We start from the raw sequence: 17,863 nt of genomic DNA, 5'->3' as shown, positions 1-17,863 counted from the left end.
TAGATTAGAAAATTTTAAGTCTTATATAAATTAAATACTTATGAATTCTAGCAATTCTTAAACTTAACAAGAGGTATTTAATACTCATTTATCCAAATCTCTTTTTATTTAAGCATATCCTCTCCCCAAGCCTTCTCATGCTATTAACTTTCTTAATATCTCTTTACTAATTTATGAATAATATTTCCCCTTAATTAATTTCTTAATTTGCGATATCCTCTTTACTTATTAATTTATTTATTTACTTATTATTTCCCTTTACTATCAAAAAAACATACTTAGTTAATACAAGCAAACGAACTTCTCTTTCTGCAAATTAAATTAAATTACCTTTATCATGTATGCAGTGCGCAAAACTGATTTTCAGCAAGCAAGCAAGCAAATTAATTTATCAGAATACTATCTATTGCTCTTTTGTTGTTGAGTCTAAACTACTCTTTTAACAATTTTTGCGATATTTTTTAAAGCAAAATCATTCTTTTCTCTATCACAAATTCTTTTTTATTTATTGAGTTGCGCGTTTTACATGTTTTTTTCCATTTTTGTAGAAAGAAAACAGGAAACATTTGCTGTCGCTTACATCAAAATTATTGTGATTTTGATATTATTAATTTTATTCATTAAAAAAATAGATTAGCTAAGATCAGAATGATGATCCTGAAGAATAGAAGGATCAAATCGTTGAAGAAAGTCCTAAAGGAAGATTTATTCGAGTAGGAGTTAGTTTAATACTATTATTGGAAAATATTTATTTTTAAAGCAATAGTCAGTTGCCATTATTCATTCATAAGCACAAAATTTCATTAAAACACTAACTAAATATTTCTTTAAATTATCAAAATCAAGTTTAATGAAGAGCTTGGATTTGGTGCATACAAAACAGTATATAAAGGATACGACAATGATTCAGGCTGCGAAATCGCTTGGAACGTAATTAAGCTGCAAAGACTGCCATAATGTAAATAAATTAATATATAATTAGCTGTATCTTAATTGTATTACTAAACAAATTATAAAGATGTAATTTCAATTTTATCAAGCAAAAGTTATAGTTAATAGCACATAATTAAATAGTAAAATGTATTAAGTGATACTTGAAATGCATATAACATAAATAATTAAAATATTTAAAAATATTTTGTTCAAAATAATTTATTCGCTTTGTTGTTGGCTTAAGGAAATTAAAAGAAAGTAAAAAAATATTAATATATCAATCTCAAAGACACTCAAATTACTAAAAATAGATTTTTAAAATTTAACAAAGAGGCTCTCTTTTATTACTTGAGGAATTTAATGAATAAATATATTTAATTTCTATAAAAAAGCAAACATTTTATTTTTCAAATTTCCTTATTAGTTATTAAAAGGTTTTAAATTTTAATCAATTTTATTAAAGAGGAAAGAAAACGCATTTCAGAGGAAATTTCGCTCTTAAAGAATCTTCGACATAAAAACATTATAAACTTTATTAATGCTTGGATGAATAAAGCTAAAAATGAAATAATTTTTATCACAGAGTGCCTTAGTGGTGGATCTCTAAAAAAGTAAAAAAATATCTCTTTATTTATCTTTAGAATAATTTCAATGCTCATATTGTATTTATTTACATTAGTAAACAAGCAAGCATTATTTTAGAAATATTTATCTCAAGGCAATAAATACACTTCTTATTATTGCTAATTAATTTTATTTTTAATTTTAAACTTGTAAGATTTCAAATTAAAAACCCAAAAATATTTCGATGGAAAAATATTTCAATGATGAAAACAATTCAAAATAAATTTATTAATAGATTCTTAAACAATTTTTTAATGATCAAAAGAATAATAAAGGTATAATTAATATTTTGATGAGTTTAAATACATTTGAAGTAGTAATATTATAAAAAAAAAACAAAAAGATTTTTCATAGTAAGAATAAACAAATTAAAATTCTAAATTAGATCAAGTTTCTTTTATAGGCAAAATAATATGAATCATTTTTTTGAAATATAAAAGGTATTTGAATAGAATCAAAAAGCCAAGATTAAAAATTATAAAGCAGTGGTGCAAGCAAATTTTGTCAGGTTTACAGTACTTGCATGAATAAGAACCACACCCTATCATTCACAGAGATATCAAATGTGAAAATATATTTGTTAATACTGTCAATAATGAAATAAGAATAGGAGATTTAGGATTAGCTCTTACTTTGAAATCTGATTTTACAACTAGTGTTTTAGGTACACCCGAATTTATGGCTCCTGAAATTTATGAAGAAAAATATGGCACTGCTGTTGATATTTATGCTTTTGGTATGTGTCTTTTGGAAATGGCAACTTTACAAATACCTTATAGAGAGTGCACCTCAGCAGCTCAAGTCTATAAGAAGGTAAAAAAATATTTAAAGTGCAATGTATTTATTTTTATGTATTTAATTAATTCGTATAGGTCTCACAAGGATTGCTTCCAAATAGTCTGCAACTCATTTAGAATGATTCATTAAAATAATTTATATTAAAATGCATATAAAGATCTGAAAATAGACCAAGCGCTGCTTAGTTACTTTAAGATGATTTTTTTAAAGAATCAGAAATAGATAATTAACCTATTTAACTAGCTTCAGATCGAATACCTCAGTCACTTGGGAATTCAAATGATTCTCCACAGACAAATCATTAGCAATAAAGCTTTTAGCAAAACCAAGATTAGCATAGTTAAGTTTAAAGTAGTAATTTTAAAAAAACAAGTGATTTTGAATCACCTATTCATTAAGTATCATAAAAATAAGATAACAATTCATCTTCCTCAGCTTCTAAATCTTCTCACTCAAAATAACATAGAGGCTCAAATCAAGCATCACCTGCACAATCATAGAATTCCTCTTAATCATCAGAAAAACCAGCACAGTAAAATCTTACTTAAAATTAGAGCTCCATCCCAAAACATGAGTCTTAAAACTCATTATCTTCAATTGGCTAAAATCAAACTAACTCAGTTTAGTCTTCATTTCATGATTAAGATGCAAACTCTAAAAAATTATTAACTACTACCGATGGACTTACTTCTAAAAATGGTTAAAATGATTCAAATATGGAACAAAGTATTACTTAAATTCCTAGTGAAGAACGCCAGGTAAAGGTTAATAAATAACAATCCTCTGAATCATATTATGATTAAGCAATTCCAAATGGGCTTTAGAATACAAAATAATACTCTAAAGATAGTTAAACGTCACAAATTACTCAAATAGAAATAAAAAATAAATCACAGGAAGTAGAGGATAAAATTAATACACCAAGCTAGGTATAAGATTTAGATAGTTTAAATATAAAAGCAACACCTTAAATTACAGAAAAAAGCAATTCAGATTAAGTGTAAAATGAACAAACTACAGCGTTGGAAGAAAATAAAGAATAACTATTATAAGCTAATTAAAATGAACACCTAAATTAAGAATCTTAGCAATAAGTTAATTAAGAATAAAATATTTAAAAAGATGATAAATAAAATTCACATGAGGAACATAACGATGATGAAAATGATAATTTGAAACAAAAATATTACATGAATAAAAATATAATCTTTACAAATAATAATGGTATGATTACTTAAATTCTTCCTGCTCCAGAGAAAAGGCTAGATGAAGAATTCAAAATGAGGAAAATAACTGAAGATTCTAAAGAAATCTAAGAAGAAGATCGCCTATATGATAATAATATTTAAAGTAGAGTGTAAAATAATGATTCAATTTCTTTCTATAATTAGGGAGGGAAAAATTCTGAAAATATCTCCTTCAGCTAAATAAATGCTTCAAATGCTAAAGAAGTAGTTGAAGATTTTAGTTTTGATAAATAAACTAAAACTCAAATTATTGATAAGAAATTAGAGCAATAAGAAGAATAAAAATAGACCTAAAATAGTTAAGTTTTAATCATAGATTCTGCATAGAATAGAAGAGATATTTAAAGTGCTGATTTTTCATAATCCCCAAATTATCATACTAAAAAATCAGAAGGAAATAACACGCCTATAACTCCAATTGTGAATAACATCCTCTATGCTTTTAAAAATCCTCAAAGCGATGAAAAGCATAAATTGATTAGATAAAAGAGTAAAAGCGGAGAAGATTTTTATGTCTAAAAATTATAGAATATTTAAAACGAAGATATTTAAGTTAGCTATTCTGAAAATTTATCTATGAACGGTTTATAAAACAATCAGTAAGAATACAGTAAGCCAAGCAAGGGTTAATCACCTAAAAAAATATAAGATTAATTAACTAATGATTAACAATATGAAAGAATTTTAAGAAGAGAAAATGACATGAATAACTCTTAAAAAAATGAAAACCTAAATAGCTAAAACAATCTTCAAAATATTGGAGGGGTTGAGCACTCTGAGTTTATCTCTAATCAAGAAAGTGGAGCATCATTGGATAAATATAGCAATAAGAGTTTAGAGAATACAAACAATGATTCAAACAAAAGAGCTAGTCCTTCAAATGGAGTTGTATACTATGATGATTTAGCTAACTAATTTACTATGCAAAATGATCATTCTGATATTTACTCCAATCATGAATATCAGCAAGATTACTCTAAGTAACCAAGTATGGTAGAAATTCAATAATATTAAGATTAGGAGTCTAATGATGTACCACCATACTCTCTTACAGTACTTGAGGAAAAAGAGCTAAAAAATTAGAAATTCTTAATTAAATTTAAATTTTAACACTTTAATAGAATGTAAACATTCGAAATCGATAATACTCATGAAGACTTCAGCGAATAAAGTATATTTGCATTTGCTCAAATAAAGGCAGCTGAATTAGAGATAGTTGATCTTGAAGAATAATTTGCTTATGATTTGTACAATTTAGGTATTTTATTTCAACTTTATTAGTTTGTTTTTTATTAATTATATAAAAAATAGTTTATGAACGCTATAATTAATTCCACAGCTAAGTTTCTTAAGGGCAAAGAAAGATTGTTTAAGAGGATTCTTCTAGTCCAAATTACACTTAACCTTATTGTATTGAAATATTTATCCGCCACTATTAAAACTACATGGTAAATAAATAAATAACTAATTTTTTTTAGAAATAAATTTTAACATCTAATTAATAGAAAGAAATTGAAGAATATTTAAAAGTTGAGTCTAGCCACAACCTCAAAGTAAGACAATCTAAAGAATAAATATAACTCCATAGATTCCACCTTAATCAGTAAGAGAACTAAATAGATTATGAATCTTAAGCATAAAGTTAAATTGTTTAAAAATCTCCTTAAACAATATAAAAAGTGGTTGCAGTGAACTAATAATAATTGCTTCCTCAATAAAATATAAATTATGCTAATAATAGCAATAACTAAGATTTCTTTGAATCTCCAGAAATAAATAACATTCAAAAAAAGGCAAACAACCTTAACTAATAAGCAATTGAGTAATTTTAACAACCATTATACCAAAATAATTAAAATATTAATAGTGGAATTGGAAATATACCAAATAATGCTTTAATTACAAATAACAATAATAATATGAATTAGAATTACAACTAAAATAGCACTTCTTACTCTAATATTGGTATTACAAACAACAATTCTAACATCCCTAACAATGCTATTCCAGGAAGCTTATTAAACTTTAACAGCAACTAAAATACTTAAGGAAATATTGCTTCTCACCATTTGTCACCAAACTCTAGTGCTAATACTTTCGAAGAAAATCAAGAAGCATAATTACAAATAAATTTTCCCCCTTAGATATAAAGATCAGGGTCAATTTAAATTAATGCTCAATCCACCTAGTAAAATAATATGAAAAACTAAATATATATTCCTTAAAACAACTAATATTAGATATAGCTACCTCAAATTGTTAATAAAAATTAATATGCTCAAACTACAACTCACTAGCAATAATAGCAATAGATTAAATAAAAATACTTAAAAGAAGAAATGCTAAATGCTTAAAGCTTTAATCCTCGTGAAGGTAGGTAAGATAACAAAGGAATAAGTCACTCTCAAAGCTTTTCAAATATATCTACCTAGGCTATTTAAAAAGTTAAGCAAAGCTAGTCAAAGCACAGATTACATCACGCTGAAAATTCCAATGCTTAGGGAATGTATTCTTCGAATCAGCAATCTTAACCTATCAATAAATCACAAACTTAGCAGTTATCATATTTTAATTAATAAAATCTTTCTTAATAAATATAATTTCAAAATCCAATGTAGCATTAATAGTAGTAATAAAATTCTAATTTCTTCCAATAAGGGTAATAATAATAAATATCATAAGTCAATAATTCAAATTATATTTTCCCATAAAATAATGCTAGTCAAAATATGCAATAAACTCCTTAAAGTTTTCCAGGAAGATAACTTAATTAAAGATAATAAAAATACTCTTATGCTTCTGAAGATACTTAGTAAAATTAATAAAGTAATTTAATCAAGTAGGGAAGCCACTTTAAGAATTAATCTAATCACCAAGTAAAATTATCTTCTTCATAAGAATAATATACTAGTAAAACACCAAACATTTAAGATGATTCTAATAATCCATATTAGCTTCCTTAACAATAGTAAAGGTAACAACAGTAAAATTAATAACCTCAATATTAATAACACGCTTCTCATTCTACTTAATTAGAAAACGATAACTCTATTCGAAAAAATTCTTAAAATAATGGTTAAAGTAATTACAATGCAATAAATCCACCATTTTTTATCTAGCCTCTAGATAACAAAAACGGAAACTAATTTACTTAAGGCATCAGTTAATAAAATCTTAAGTAATAGTAGACATAGAATTAATTTATAAAGAGTTTATCACCTCCAGGAATTTAGAGTAGAAAAGAAACAGATTAAGGTAAACAAAAAAATTTAATGATTTCTCGTCCTCCATCTTCAGGATAATAAACAAGGGTTTAATTAACTCTTAATGAATAAGATGTGTAATAATAAATCTAAAATCAATATACTTAGTAAAACACTATGATTTCACCAACTTACAGCCAATATAATTAAAGTAATAGCAAAAGAACTTCAGATAATTTTTATGCTCCATAAGAAACTGTTTAGTCTTCTTAACAGTAATAATCTTTATCAAATGTTATACCTAGTGTTGCTACTAATTAAACTAATCAACAATAATAAAATTAAAAACTTTCTTAAACTCCTTAACAGAATCTGCAATCAAAGCAAGAAGAATTAAGTGCTGAACAGCTGAACCAATAATTTTATCAGAGGTAGAATAAAAAAGAATAATCATATTTTAAAGCACAGAACAATTAGAATAAGTAAGGGTCATCTCATAGTTTATTATCCCCAAACTCATAATAAGTAATTAAATTCTAATTATAAGAATAATCTAATAATGCTCCTACACCTATGGTTAATAAATAATAGCTTTAAAACCAATAGTTATAACAGTAATAAACATAATAGTAATCATAACAACAACAATAATAATAGTAAAATTATTAGAGTGTTATAGCATAAAATAATTAATAAAGTTAGGTTAATTCTATTTAACCTTAAGTCATATATTCAAATCAATAGCAACAAAATTCTAATAATCTTAATGCTCAATAACAACAACAATAGTAACTATAATAGTAACAGTTATAACAGTAGTAGCAGTAACAATTATTACAACAACAACAATAATAATAATTGTAGTAGTCGTAGCAATAATAGCAAATATAACAGTAATAGTAGTAATTAAACTAAAATAATATTTTATCTTAGAATATACCTTAAACTCAAAATGTTTAACAAATAATTGAAGTTTAAACTCAATTTATTTAAAGTTAAAGCCCTCCTCCTTAAATTGGTTAGCAAAAAATTCAGTAATAGTAATTTACGTAAAATGAAAGAGTTGTTTAGTAGTAATAGGCTACTGCATAAGTTTAATAAAAATTAATCTAAAATAATTAATAATTGATTTAGAATAGCTAAGCATAATAATTAACTTAATAAGCTAGCAATTAATAGCAACAATAGCAATAAAATTAATAAACATTATCAATAAATTAATAGAATTTACAATAACAATAGCAAATTTAATAACAATAACTTAATAATAATAATAATAATATAAATATGTAACAATAACCTTAATAGTAATAATAAACAATGCTTGGCTAAAACACCTAAGTTACAAATGTTAATTAGCAGCAGTAATATCAATTGTAAAATCAAGTTTAGTAATAAATGACAAACTAAACTAATGTTTAAACTAATAATGCCAATATTTAAAGAAGCTCACCAATTAAAATTGAGGATGAGATAAAAAAAATAATTCTTGAAATTAAAGTAAATTTATTTATTTATTAATAAATAATCTATTTAATATTTTTTTAAAAGTTAAAATTATAAAGACCTCAAGCAGTAAAGATAGATAGAGTTAATCATGATAAAGTGAAGGATGAAAATGAAGTTAGACTTTTGTAAAGAAGTCTAAAGCTCTGTTCACCCTAAGAATAAATTTTAGAAAATGGACATTTTGGTAATTACACAGAATAAATGATTAAGATTTTCTAAAAATAACATAATCTAGCATGTAATGGCGCAATCGAAAATGATCTTTGGAAATCTATTTCCAGTAAAATTTCATTATTAAAATTATTTATTTATTTATTTTGAATTTTTAATTTAAATAGATGAGCTAGAGAATCAGCTGGCACAAATTGAAAATAAAGCAAATCTGCAACAATAAAAGGATCAAAATAAAAAGAAATTAATTAAAGAGATTCAAAGTTAGCAATCTAAAGAAACTATGAATAACTTTGAAAGTAAAATGTTCAGCGATTTTAGTCTAACAAATAATGATTTGAATTGATAAAATTCGCTAGCTAGCTATCTTGTTGATTTACAGACTAAATGAATGAATTTCTGCTTAGATAGCTAAAAACCTATAAATTATTAAATAATTCAATAATAATATTTATTATATTTTTTCTAACAAAATAACACTTACTTATATTTCAATTAGACATCAACAAAACAAAACAAACAAACATTACTGATTTAAAATGATTTTTTCACGCACGCGCATTTATTCACTCTTCAAGGAATTAGCTATTTCTATAATTAGTATGCTATTTTTAGAGATTTCTATGTAATGAGTGATAGTTAGTTCTTTAAGCGTGAGATTTACCAACTGAAGAATTGTGAAATAAATCATTTTATTGAAAGATTCATTTTAAACTTAAAGAGATTGATTATTTCAAATTTAAATAAACTTTTAATATAACCTTATAAATATTTATGTGAGAAAAACTCTTATTTGTTTTATCTATGTTAGTTATGAATTATTTCATTATTCATTTATTAAATTCAATTTTTTATAGCCAACATAAAATAAATTATTTAATTATCAAATTAACCAAAAAGATTTTTTTAAAAATAGAACTTATTTAATAAAATCAATTAATTGAATATTAAAAATGTTTATAATGACTTCAAATGTGAAGGATAATTAATCACTGATAATGAAAATGTTTTACTAAAATAATTTTTTTAATGATAAATATTTCTTTATAAATATTATTTAAGTGAGTTATTATTATAAATTTGAAATTACCTATTGTAAAATGTGTTGTATTTTAAATAAATTTACAATTACTTAAAATATCAAAATAGAATAAATAATACACTGCTTGATAATTCATTTATAGATATTAAAAAAACGAACTTATTTACTTTAATTACTTAAATATTTTAGGTGATAAATTTGATTCGTATAAATGACTGACTATCAGAAAGTAAAAAAAGATTAAAATGTTAAGCTTAGTAGTTTAATTATAAGTGCATTTACTTAAGATATGTAAATTTTAGTTATATTTTTTGTATATGACATTTTAAATTTGATAGGAATGATCTTTAGTAAAAAGAAATATAAAGAAAAATAAACTCTTTGACTGATGGTTTTAAAAAAATTGCTATAAGGCAAGCTCTTAAAAGGAATAAATATTTATCTAACTAATCTGATGAGGAATAAAGCAAATTAAGATAAGGAGAAAGCTATAAGTTTATTGTAAAATAGAAATAGTTTTATGGATATAATTAATAAATTTGAAATATAAAAGGATGCTCACAGAATCATTTTAGAGGAGCTGCTTGAAAGATATTAAACTGATATATACAAAGGATTAACGGATAAAGACGCAAAACTAAGATCTCTCAAACAGAAAAATAAAATAAAAATAATTACCTAAAATAGCATGTTGAAAAGATTTTTAAAAGAATTACTTACTTTATTTCATTTACTTATACTGCTCGCTTCTATATTATGCTTTATATTATATTCATAACAGAAGCAATTCTAAATGGTAAAATTAATTTTAATTATTTAAAATATCTCAGAAATACAATACTGTAAAAGTTAGTAACTGCAATCCTCTTGTTGTGTTTTGTGATTATTTCTTCCATTATTGGTTCTTATAGATAAAGAAAAGGACAAAATATTTTAGAAAATATTGAGAAAAGTATACCTAAGAATTGCATTGTAACAAGAGATGGTGAAGATAGATAAATCCTTTCTATAAATGTATGTCTACTTTTAATACAAAAATTAACAATAAATTTAAAACTTTTCTTAAAAGTTGGTGCCAGGAGATATAATTAAATTAAGTGAAGGCATGACAAGTCCAGCAGATGTGAGAATTATTGCTTCTACAGATCTGTATGTGAACAAAGAGATATATACAGGATCTTCAATTGAGGAGTATATGCATCCTGAGTGTTCAAATAAAGAAAATCCCTTAAACACAAATAATATTATATTTTTAGGATCTAAAATAGTAAGAGGAAAAGCTAAGTGTTTAGTTATTTCAACAGGAGTAGACACTTTGATTTAAGATTTGGGATATAAATGTAAATAATTACATAATATTAGATTTTAAAAATTCAAACTAATAATAAAAAGGTAGTCAAGAAGATTACTTCCCAGACAGCTAGCTAAAAAAAGACTTTGATCAATTCTTAAATATTGTTAGTATTGTACTTATTTCAATAACAATATTTACATTGCTAATTAATTTGGGAAAATCAGAAATATTTGGAATGTAGTACCACCTTTAATACATGATAGGAATGATTGTTTCTGGTTTGCCACTAGGAATGATTATATTGAAAACTTCTTATCTACTTATTGTTTAAAAGTAATTAAATGAAGAAAATATTGATGTAAATTATATTGAGGCTATAGCTATTCTTGGATAAACAACATGTATCTGCACAGATATGACAGGCACTCTTACTTTAAATAAGCCAATAGTGTCTAACATTTGGTATGATGACAAAGCAGTAAAATAAATTGTAATTAGCATAAAATTTAAATTAATTTTATGTAAAATTTTAAAGCGTCTTGCAAAAAATAAATAACTTGCTTTGCCCACTGAAAAACTCCAGTATAATATATAAACAGATAAAACATTAATTGAATTAATGTATTGTGCAACTTTATGTAACGATTCTAATTTTGATGATAGACTGCCTTAACAAATTGTAATTTATTTCTTAGCTAGAAATATTTTAAACCACAATAAATATTGATATTAGATTAAAGAAGTTGTAAATAACAAAAAAATGTCTTTTGAGTAAAAAAAAGAAAAACTTCAAAAAGAATAAGAATAGTACACTAAAGATCTTAAAAAAAAATAGTGGATTGACTGGCCTTGCTCAGGGATTCATCACAATGAAAATGCTTTAATTAAATTTTTCTAACCACTAAAAGATATCAGAATTATTAGAGATGAGCAGCCAATAGTTAGAGACTTTATAAAAAACAAAGCTAAAATACCTTTTTCGATATCATCAAAGTTCTCAAGTGTAATTTGTAGAAATAACAAAGAAAATTCTCATTACACTCTATATACAAAAGTAATAATTTTTATTTTGTTAAAAATTAGATATAGTAAAATCTCATTTTTTCTTGATTTTTATTAATAATTCATGGAGTTAAAAGTATTTAATAGCTAAAAATAATTCAATTTTAAATTAAATTTTTATTGATTAATGAGAGTTTATGGTAATTTTTGGTAATTAATTATACTATTTAAAGGGTGCACCAAGTGTAGTATGGAACATGTGTGATAAAGTAATGTATAAAGGGGAAGTATAATCAAAAAATAGTAGTTGGGAAATCAAATTTGAGAAAATCCTTCAATTATATGGAGAAAAAGGAGAAAGAGTGTTGGCTTTTGCAAAATTAGATTTACCTTAAGAAGTAATTTATATTAAATTTTAAATTCACATAATTTAAATTTATTTTTAAAAATAGGAATTTGATTACAACTTCTAATTTAATATGACAAATCCAAATTTTCCCTTAAATAATCAAGTTTTTATTGGATTAATTTCTTAACTTGATCCTCCTGAGTAAGTTAAAAATAAATTTAATTATTTTTAAAAATATTTGTTTGTATTAGTTATGGAAGTGCAAACATGGTTAGAATATGCAAACAAGCAGGAATAAAAGTTATTATGTTAACAGGTAATTTAAACTGAGAGATTTTTATAAAAGTTAAAATTTTTTACTATTAGGCGAAGAGAGTCTCACTGCTACTTAAATTGCAAAAAGCTGCAACGTAATTACGATGTAGACTTAAATAGAATTGAACAAAGAGCTAAATGTGGGTGAAAAAGTAGCTTTCTAAGAGGCTTAGGCTTTAGTAATAGATGGAGAAGAAGTAGCTAAAATTCTCACTCGAGAAGAAGGTTTACCTAAAAAGTAAAAGGGATTAATATTGAAAGAATATTTAAGAAAACCAGAAGTTATATTTTCTAAGGTGCAACCAGCCCACAAGGAATAAATAGTCAAGACACTTTAAAAAACAGGATATTTAGTATTATATTTTGTCAGTAAATAGCTAATATTTAATTTTATTGATAAATCAAGGTAACAGCAACTGGTTTGACTATCAGAGACACACCAGCTTTGAGATAGGCAGAAGTAGGAGTTAGTTTTGCAATTTAAGGGGATTAAGTAGCAAAAGATACATCTGATATAAAACTTCAGAATGATTAATTTATAACATTAGTAAAAGGTATTGAAAAAGGTAGGTTGGCATTTGATAATCTAAAAAAATCTGTAACATTTTGTCTATCTTCTACAGTTTCGCAAATAGCAGCCTTTATATTTTTCTATTTATCTGAAATGCCTTTCGGTCTAACACCTATTTAAGTTTTTATTTTAGATATTGGCTTGATTCACTTACCAGCATTATTATATGTTTATTTATAACCTGAAATACCTGTTATGGAAAGAAAACCAGAGTTATCAAACTAAGTCAATAAGTAAATTTATTTTATTTTTACAAAAATAAAAAATAAATTTAATATGATATTTATTATAAGGAAAATGATTTTTTCAAGTTACTTATACTTTGGTTGGTTTTCTTTATTTGCAGGTTTTTTAGCATACTTCTCCGTTTTAAGTGATTTTGGTCTTTCATATAGCGATGTTAAAGGATTATCTGCTTTAAAAGTTTACGTTCCTTTTGTAGGAGATGAATATGATCCTCAAAGTCCATGGTTAGGCAACTCTTTGTTAAGACATATTTACCCTTGTGACTCTTCAAAGAATTATGAAACAAACTAAACTTTTTTGGACTGGCAATATGATTCTCATATTTTCTTTGACCTCCGTTTGGCTTTTGCTGAATGCTAAAAAGATGTATTTTAAAGCATATTTTTATTTAAATTTTAATTTGAATTAAATTTTTTTATTAAGGGTTCGTGGAAGTCAACATTTATAAAAGAAGAATCATAACAGAATAGTTACAACTTATGTCAAAATCTTGGACTTAACATATTTAATAGTAGACCAAATTGCTATACAACAGAGACATTTAAATATGCACAGACTGCTTATCTTTACGCTTCTTCATTAGTAATGATCATACAATACTATATAAGTAAGTCTAAGATTCAAAGTGTTTTGTATGATAGAATAGAGAACTTAGCAATACCTTCTGGAATATTTTTATAGATACTAACTTTACTCATATTTACTTTGATTGAATCTATTAATGATACATTCTCAACAAGAAAATTGGATCTAAAGTAAATTGATTAAATAGGATTATAATTAAAAAAATTAAAAATAATTTAATTAGATATTATGGTTGGTTTGGTGTTCCATTTGCAATATTACTCGTAATATTAGAAGAGCTAAAAAAGAAATTAATAAGAGATTAGCTATCGAATTCTAAATAACAGAAATAAAAAAATGTTGATTAAGAAGCAGATCCTGAGAAGAAATCTTTAAAAGAGGAAGAAAAGAAGGATAAAAAAGAAAATGAAGGATTTGAAGATGAAAAAGATAATTTAATTTATAAAAACATGCACTTTAATTAAGAAATGTAGAACAAATTTAAATTCTTTATTAAAAAGAACGAAAATACATGGATTAAAAGAAACATTTTAATATGATTTATGTGTGTAAGTAAATGAGTATACTAAAAGGCAATAATTAAACTCAATTTTGGTTTTTTTATTGTATTTAGAATATATATTTATACTGTTCATCGTTCTTAATTAAAGGATTTAGCAAATTTTTCTTTCTATCATATGTAGTTAAATCAAAAATAATGCTTAATCCAACAAATCCTGATAGTAGGAGCAATAGCTTGTTTAGCAAAATCTATTTGTAAGGAACAAAATTTCTTAAAACTATAGAATTTTAGTATTTCAATTCATTTAAAATATCCATTCCCTATACATTGATAACCTTTCCTATAAGAGCAACTTTCTTTTTTTAACTTTTTGAATTAAAAATATTATAAAAAATAGGATTTACTATTGTAAATTTTGATTTAAATTAACTAAATATTACTTTTCAAGGTCTTGCACACTTTATTCATCTGTTAAAAATTTAACAGTTCCATCCTCAATCAAAACTAAGCATGCGCCTAAATTTTTTAAATAATTAAACTTAATTTAAATTGGTAGCTAATAAAATTATGATTACTATTGAGGCCATCATTTTAATTTAAAATTTAATCTGGAGTAGTTAATTCGTTTTAAATGTATTTAATACTGCTTGAAAATATTTTATCATATTAGCTTTGCAATTAGGTTTATTAGAGAACATATTAATTATTAACTTAAATCATATTTTTTTTTCTAACATTTAACAGATAATTGCGGATTAAAGTGTGAGAAATTCCCTTCTTAGAGTCATCCAAATCAATAATCATTTTGCCAATATAAAATCCATTCGAAGCATTTTCTGCTGAAAGACAAATCAAATTATTTTTGTAAAAAGAAATGAAAAATTTTTCTAAATTTTTAGAAAAATTTAATTGAGAAAATTTAGATATCATTTATGTAATTTAAAAGATATTTCTTCTACCGATAGATAATGAATGTATAAGTAATATATAGATTTTTCTTTAAATACTAAATTAAATAATTAATTAATTAAAAAATGAAATTTCTAAGAATTTTATTTTCTGATAGTAAATAAATTAATTAGAAATAGTAATAATTAATAATATAAGCAAAGTAGCATTTTAGAAAGAAAAGAAAATAATATTTAATATGAATTTATTTTTTAAAATAATATAAATTAATTCACTATTTTATTAAATAAATGAAATGAAATTTATTTAGTCAATTCAAAGAATTTAAATAATTATTTTTAGTATTTTCTGGATTTTCATTTTAATCATCATTTTTTAGCTGAATTTTTAAAATTAGAATAACTTCTTTTTCTCCTTATTTCCAGGGATAAATACAGTGTATAAAATATTTAATGAAGTTTATTACATTCATATAGATTGTTGGTGTAATCTAGCAATTTTGAAAAATATTTTAGATTTTTTTCAAATTATTTTATTACATTTTATGTAAAAATTTTTTTTATATTATTGATTGAAAAATTAATTATCTTTTAAAATTATTTTTAAAGTTAACTTTTTGTTAACCTTTAATCTATTATAAACTAATATTGATTTTAAGTTTTTAACAATTAATTAAAATTACATATAAATAATAAATATTAGTATAATTAACTAATTATCAGAGTTTTTTTAAAAATGATTTTCAATCTATTTATAGTTGCACTAGTAAATTTATTTTTTATTTATAATTTATCTAATGCAATAATATTATTAAATAATTTTAGAAGAGCATTTTTTTAAATAAAAAATGAAAATATAAAATTAAAAACTTTCTTAAATATATATTCTCTAAAATGCAATTTCTTCTAAAAATTTAACAAAAATTTTAAAGTTGACAACCTCTTGTTAATCTTTATCCTGTAGAAAAATTTAGGTTATAAGCTAAATTAATTAACTAAAAAAGAATAAGAATTAACTATCATAAATTAAAGTATTAAGTCATTAAATTATTTTACTATTTTTATAAAAAATGATATTTTTGAAAATATTCAATTAATTGATTTAATTGAAAATATATTTAAAATTTATTTTAGTGCATTTATAAATATGAATTAAAACAAAGTTAATTAATTAATTATTAGAAATACTATTTAAAGTTACATAAATAAATGTATTTTTTTATTAATTTAATAAATGGAATGGTTGGTTTGTTGATGTTAAAGTTTTAAATAAAATATATTTGTTCACATGAAGGCTATTTGAGGATCTTCGTTTATATCTTTGATTTTTGATTAAGATTTTACTAATTTTTATATATCTTAGTAATCCTATTCTGATAGATCAAAATATTTCTTGAATTTTTCTGCTTCTTAGTTTATTTGTTCATCTAATTGTATTTTTTTTTATTCATAAAATTGCTTTTCTTAAGGTGTTAGCTAATTAAACATAACTTGCAATTGTTTAGTAAACTTTTAGTGCTCTTCTAAGCTTTTGAACTTTATTTTTTTACCTTAATATTATTCTATTACAAATAAATTATATATATTTTTATATTGCTTCATAGGAATTCTAAAGGTGTTATCATATTCTGAGATAGCAGTTTTAAAATATACAATATTATCTTTATATTTTTGTTAATATTCTTATTTTTACTCTTCAGTCAATTAGCTCCACTCATAAGTAACATGCTACGTGATAGTGGCAATATCTGAAGTTTATAATTCTTCTTTAACTTAAATATATCTTTCTTTTAAATAGATCTGAAAAGAAGAAAGCGGCAATTTAGGTTTAGCATAAATCTTTTTATAATAAAGCATTTCATTGTAATACTAATAATTTTAATATTTAATCAAATTTAGCACTTCTAGTTTATGGTCTATCATAAACTCATCATCATTCCATAAACTGCTAAGTTTTTTTAATATAACTGATGTAGGTTCATTTGGATAATTTTCTCTAATAATCCTCATATACATTAATGTGAAAACATTATAAGCACTTAAGGGCTTGAGAGGAGGCTTAGGGACTAAGTATTATCCATCCAATACATCAAACCTTTCTTAGAAAGGGTAAGGAACAGGAATAGTTTTTTTCCTATACTAATAAGTGCATACTACTTAAAAAAGTTTTGAATTACTTTAAAAAATATTTTTACTGTTAAAAAATATCCCTTTTATCATTAATCCTAATTTAAAATAATTAATATTCTTAACCTAAATTAAGAAACTTCTAATGATTTTGTTTAATTTACTTTAGATTTAAAGATTGTATCTTTGATTAATTTCTAATTTCAAACCATTTATTCGCTATTAACAAAAATATTCAAAAATTTATTCTACTTTCAATTGTTTTAAGAGATTTTTGAGCAATTATAAACCAAAAACGTCATTTATTTTTAAATAAAAACTATTTCAGAGTTTCTTTCAAAAATGTGGCTTTAAAAATAGTTTTCAATAATTTCTTTTAAAATTATTTTCATAAAATATTCTAAAAAAATATTTAGAAAAAACATTGTGCTTTTAAA

General features: G+C 23.4%; 4 protein-coding genes across 4 annotated transcripts; 2 read left to right on the top strand and 2 right to left on the bottom strand. All coding sequences in view use genetic code 6, as the record gives it.

Annotated features, from left to right (window-relative positions):
- Positions 1-40: 40 nt before the first annotated feature.
- On the top strand, positions 41-8,831 carry TTHERM_00840070 (Serine/Threonine kinase domain protein; the record flags this gene model as incomplete). The annotated part of the gene is made up of 10 exons (XM_001025283.2): positions 41-73; positions 633-713; positions 847-958; positions 1,397-1,544; positions 1,998-2,370; positions 2,430-4,860; positions 4,914-5,050; positions 5,108-8,305; positions 8,357-8,594; positions 8,653-8,831. 10 exons carry the CDS (start codon positions 41-43, stop codon positions 8,829-8,831), a joined length of 6,930 nt encoding a protein of 2,309 aa, XP_001025283.2.
- Positions 8,832-9,738: 907 nt separating this feature from the next.
- On the top strand, positions 9,739-14,428 carry TTHERM_00840060 (E1-E2 ATPase family protein; the record flags this gene model as incomplete). Its single annotated transcript, XM_001025282.2, has 16 exons — positions 9,739-9,818; positions 9,866-10,028; positions 10,081-10,323; positions 10,377-10,541; positions 10,597-10,867; positions 10,920-11,299; positions 11,357-11,500; positions 11,555-11,875; positions 12,057-12,221; positions 12,276-12,373; positions 12,424-12,488; positions 12,539-12,840; positions 12,894-13,291; positions 13,352-13,670; positions 13,728-14,059; positions 14,113-14,428. The coding sequence occupies 16 exons, from the start codon at positions 9,739-9,741 to the stop codon at positions 14,426-14,428; spliced, it is 3,762 nt and encodes a 1,253-aa protein (XP_001025282.2).
- Positions 14,429-14,474: 46 nt separating this feature from the next.
- Positions 14,475-15,321, bottom strand: TTHERM_00840050 (transmembrane protein, putative; the record flags this gene model as incomplete). Its single annotated transcript, XM_001025281.3, has 3 exons — positions 14,475-14,757; positions 14,832-14,907; positions 14,967-15,321. 3 exons carry the CDS (start codon positions 15,319-15,321, stop codon positions 14,475-14,477), a joined length of 714 nt encoding a protein of 237 aa, XP_001025281.1.
- Positions 15,322-16,583: 1,262 nt separating this feature from the next.
- Positions 16,584-17,519, bottom strand: TTHERM_00840040 (high mobility group (HMG)-box protein; the record flags this gene model as incomplete). The annotated part of the gene is made up of 1 exon (XM_001025280.2): positions 16,584-17,519. One exon carries the CDS (start codon positions 17,517-17,519, stop codon positions 16,584-16,586), a length of 936 nt encoding a protein of 311 aa, XP_001025280.2.
- Positions 17,520-17,863: the final 344 nt, after the last annotated feature.

Source organism: Tetrahymena thermophila (assembly GCF_000189635.1).
Source record: "Tetrahymena thermophila SB210 genomic scaffold scf_8254359, whole genome shotgun sequence".
NCBI lineage: Eukaryota > Ciliophora > Oligohymenophorea > Hymenostomatida > Tetrahymenidae > Tetrahymena > Tetrahymena thermophila.
Note: the sequence above shows the minus strand (reverse complement) of the source record. Positions and strands in the feature narration are given on the sequence as shown.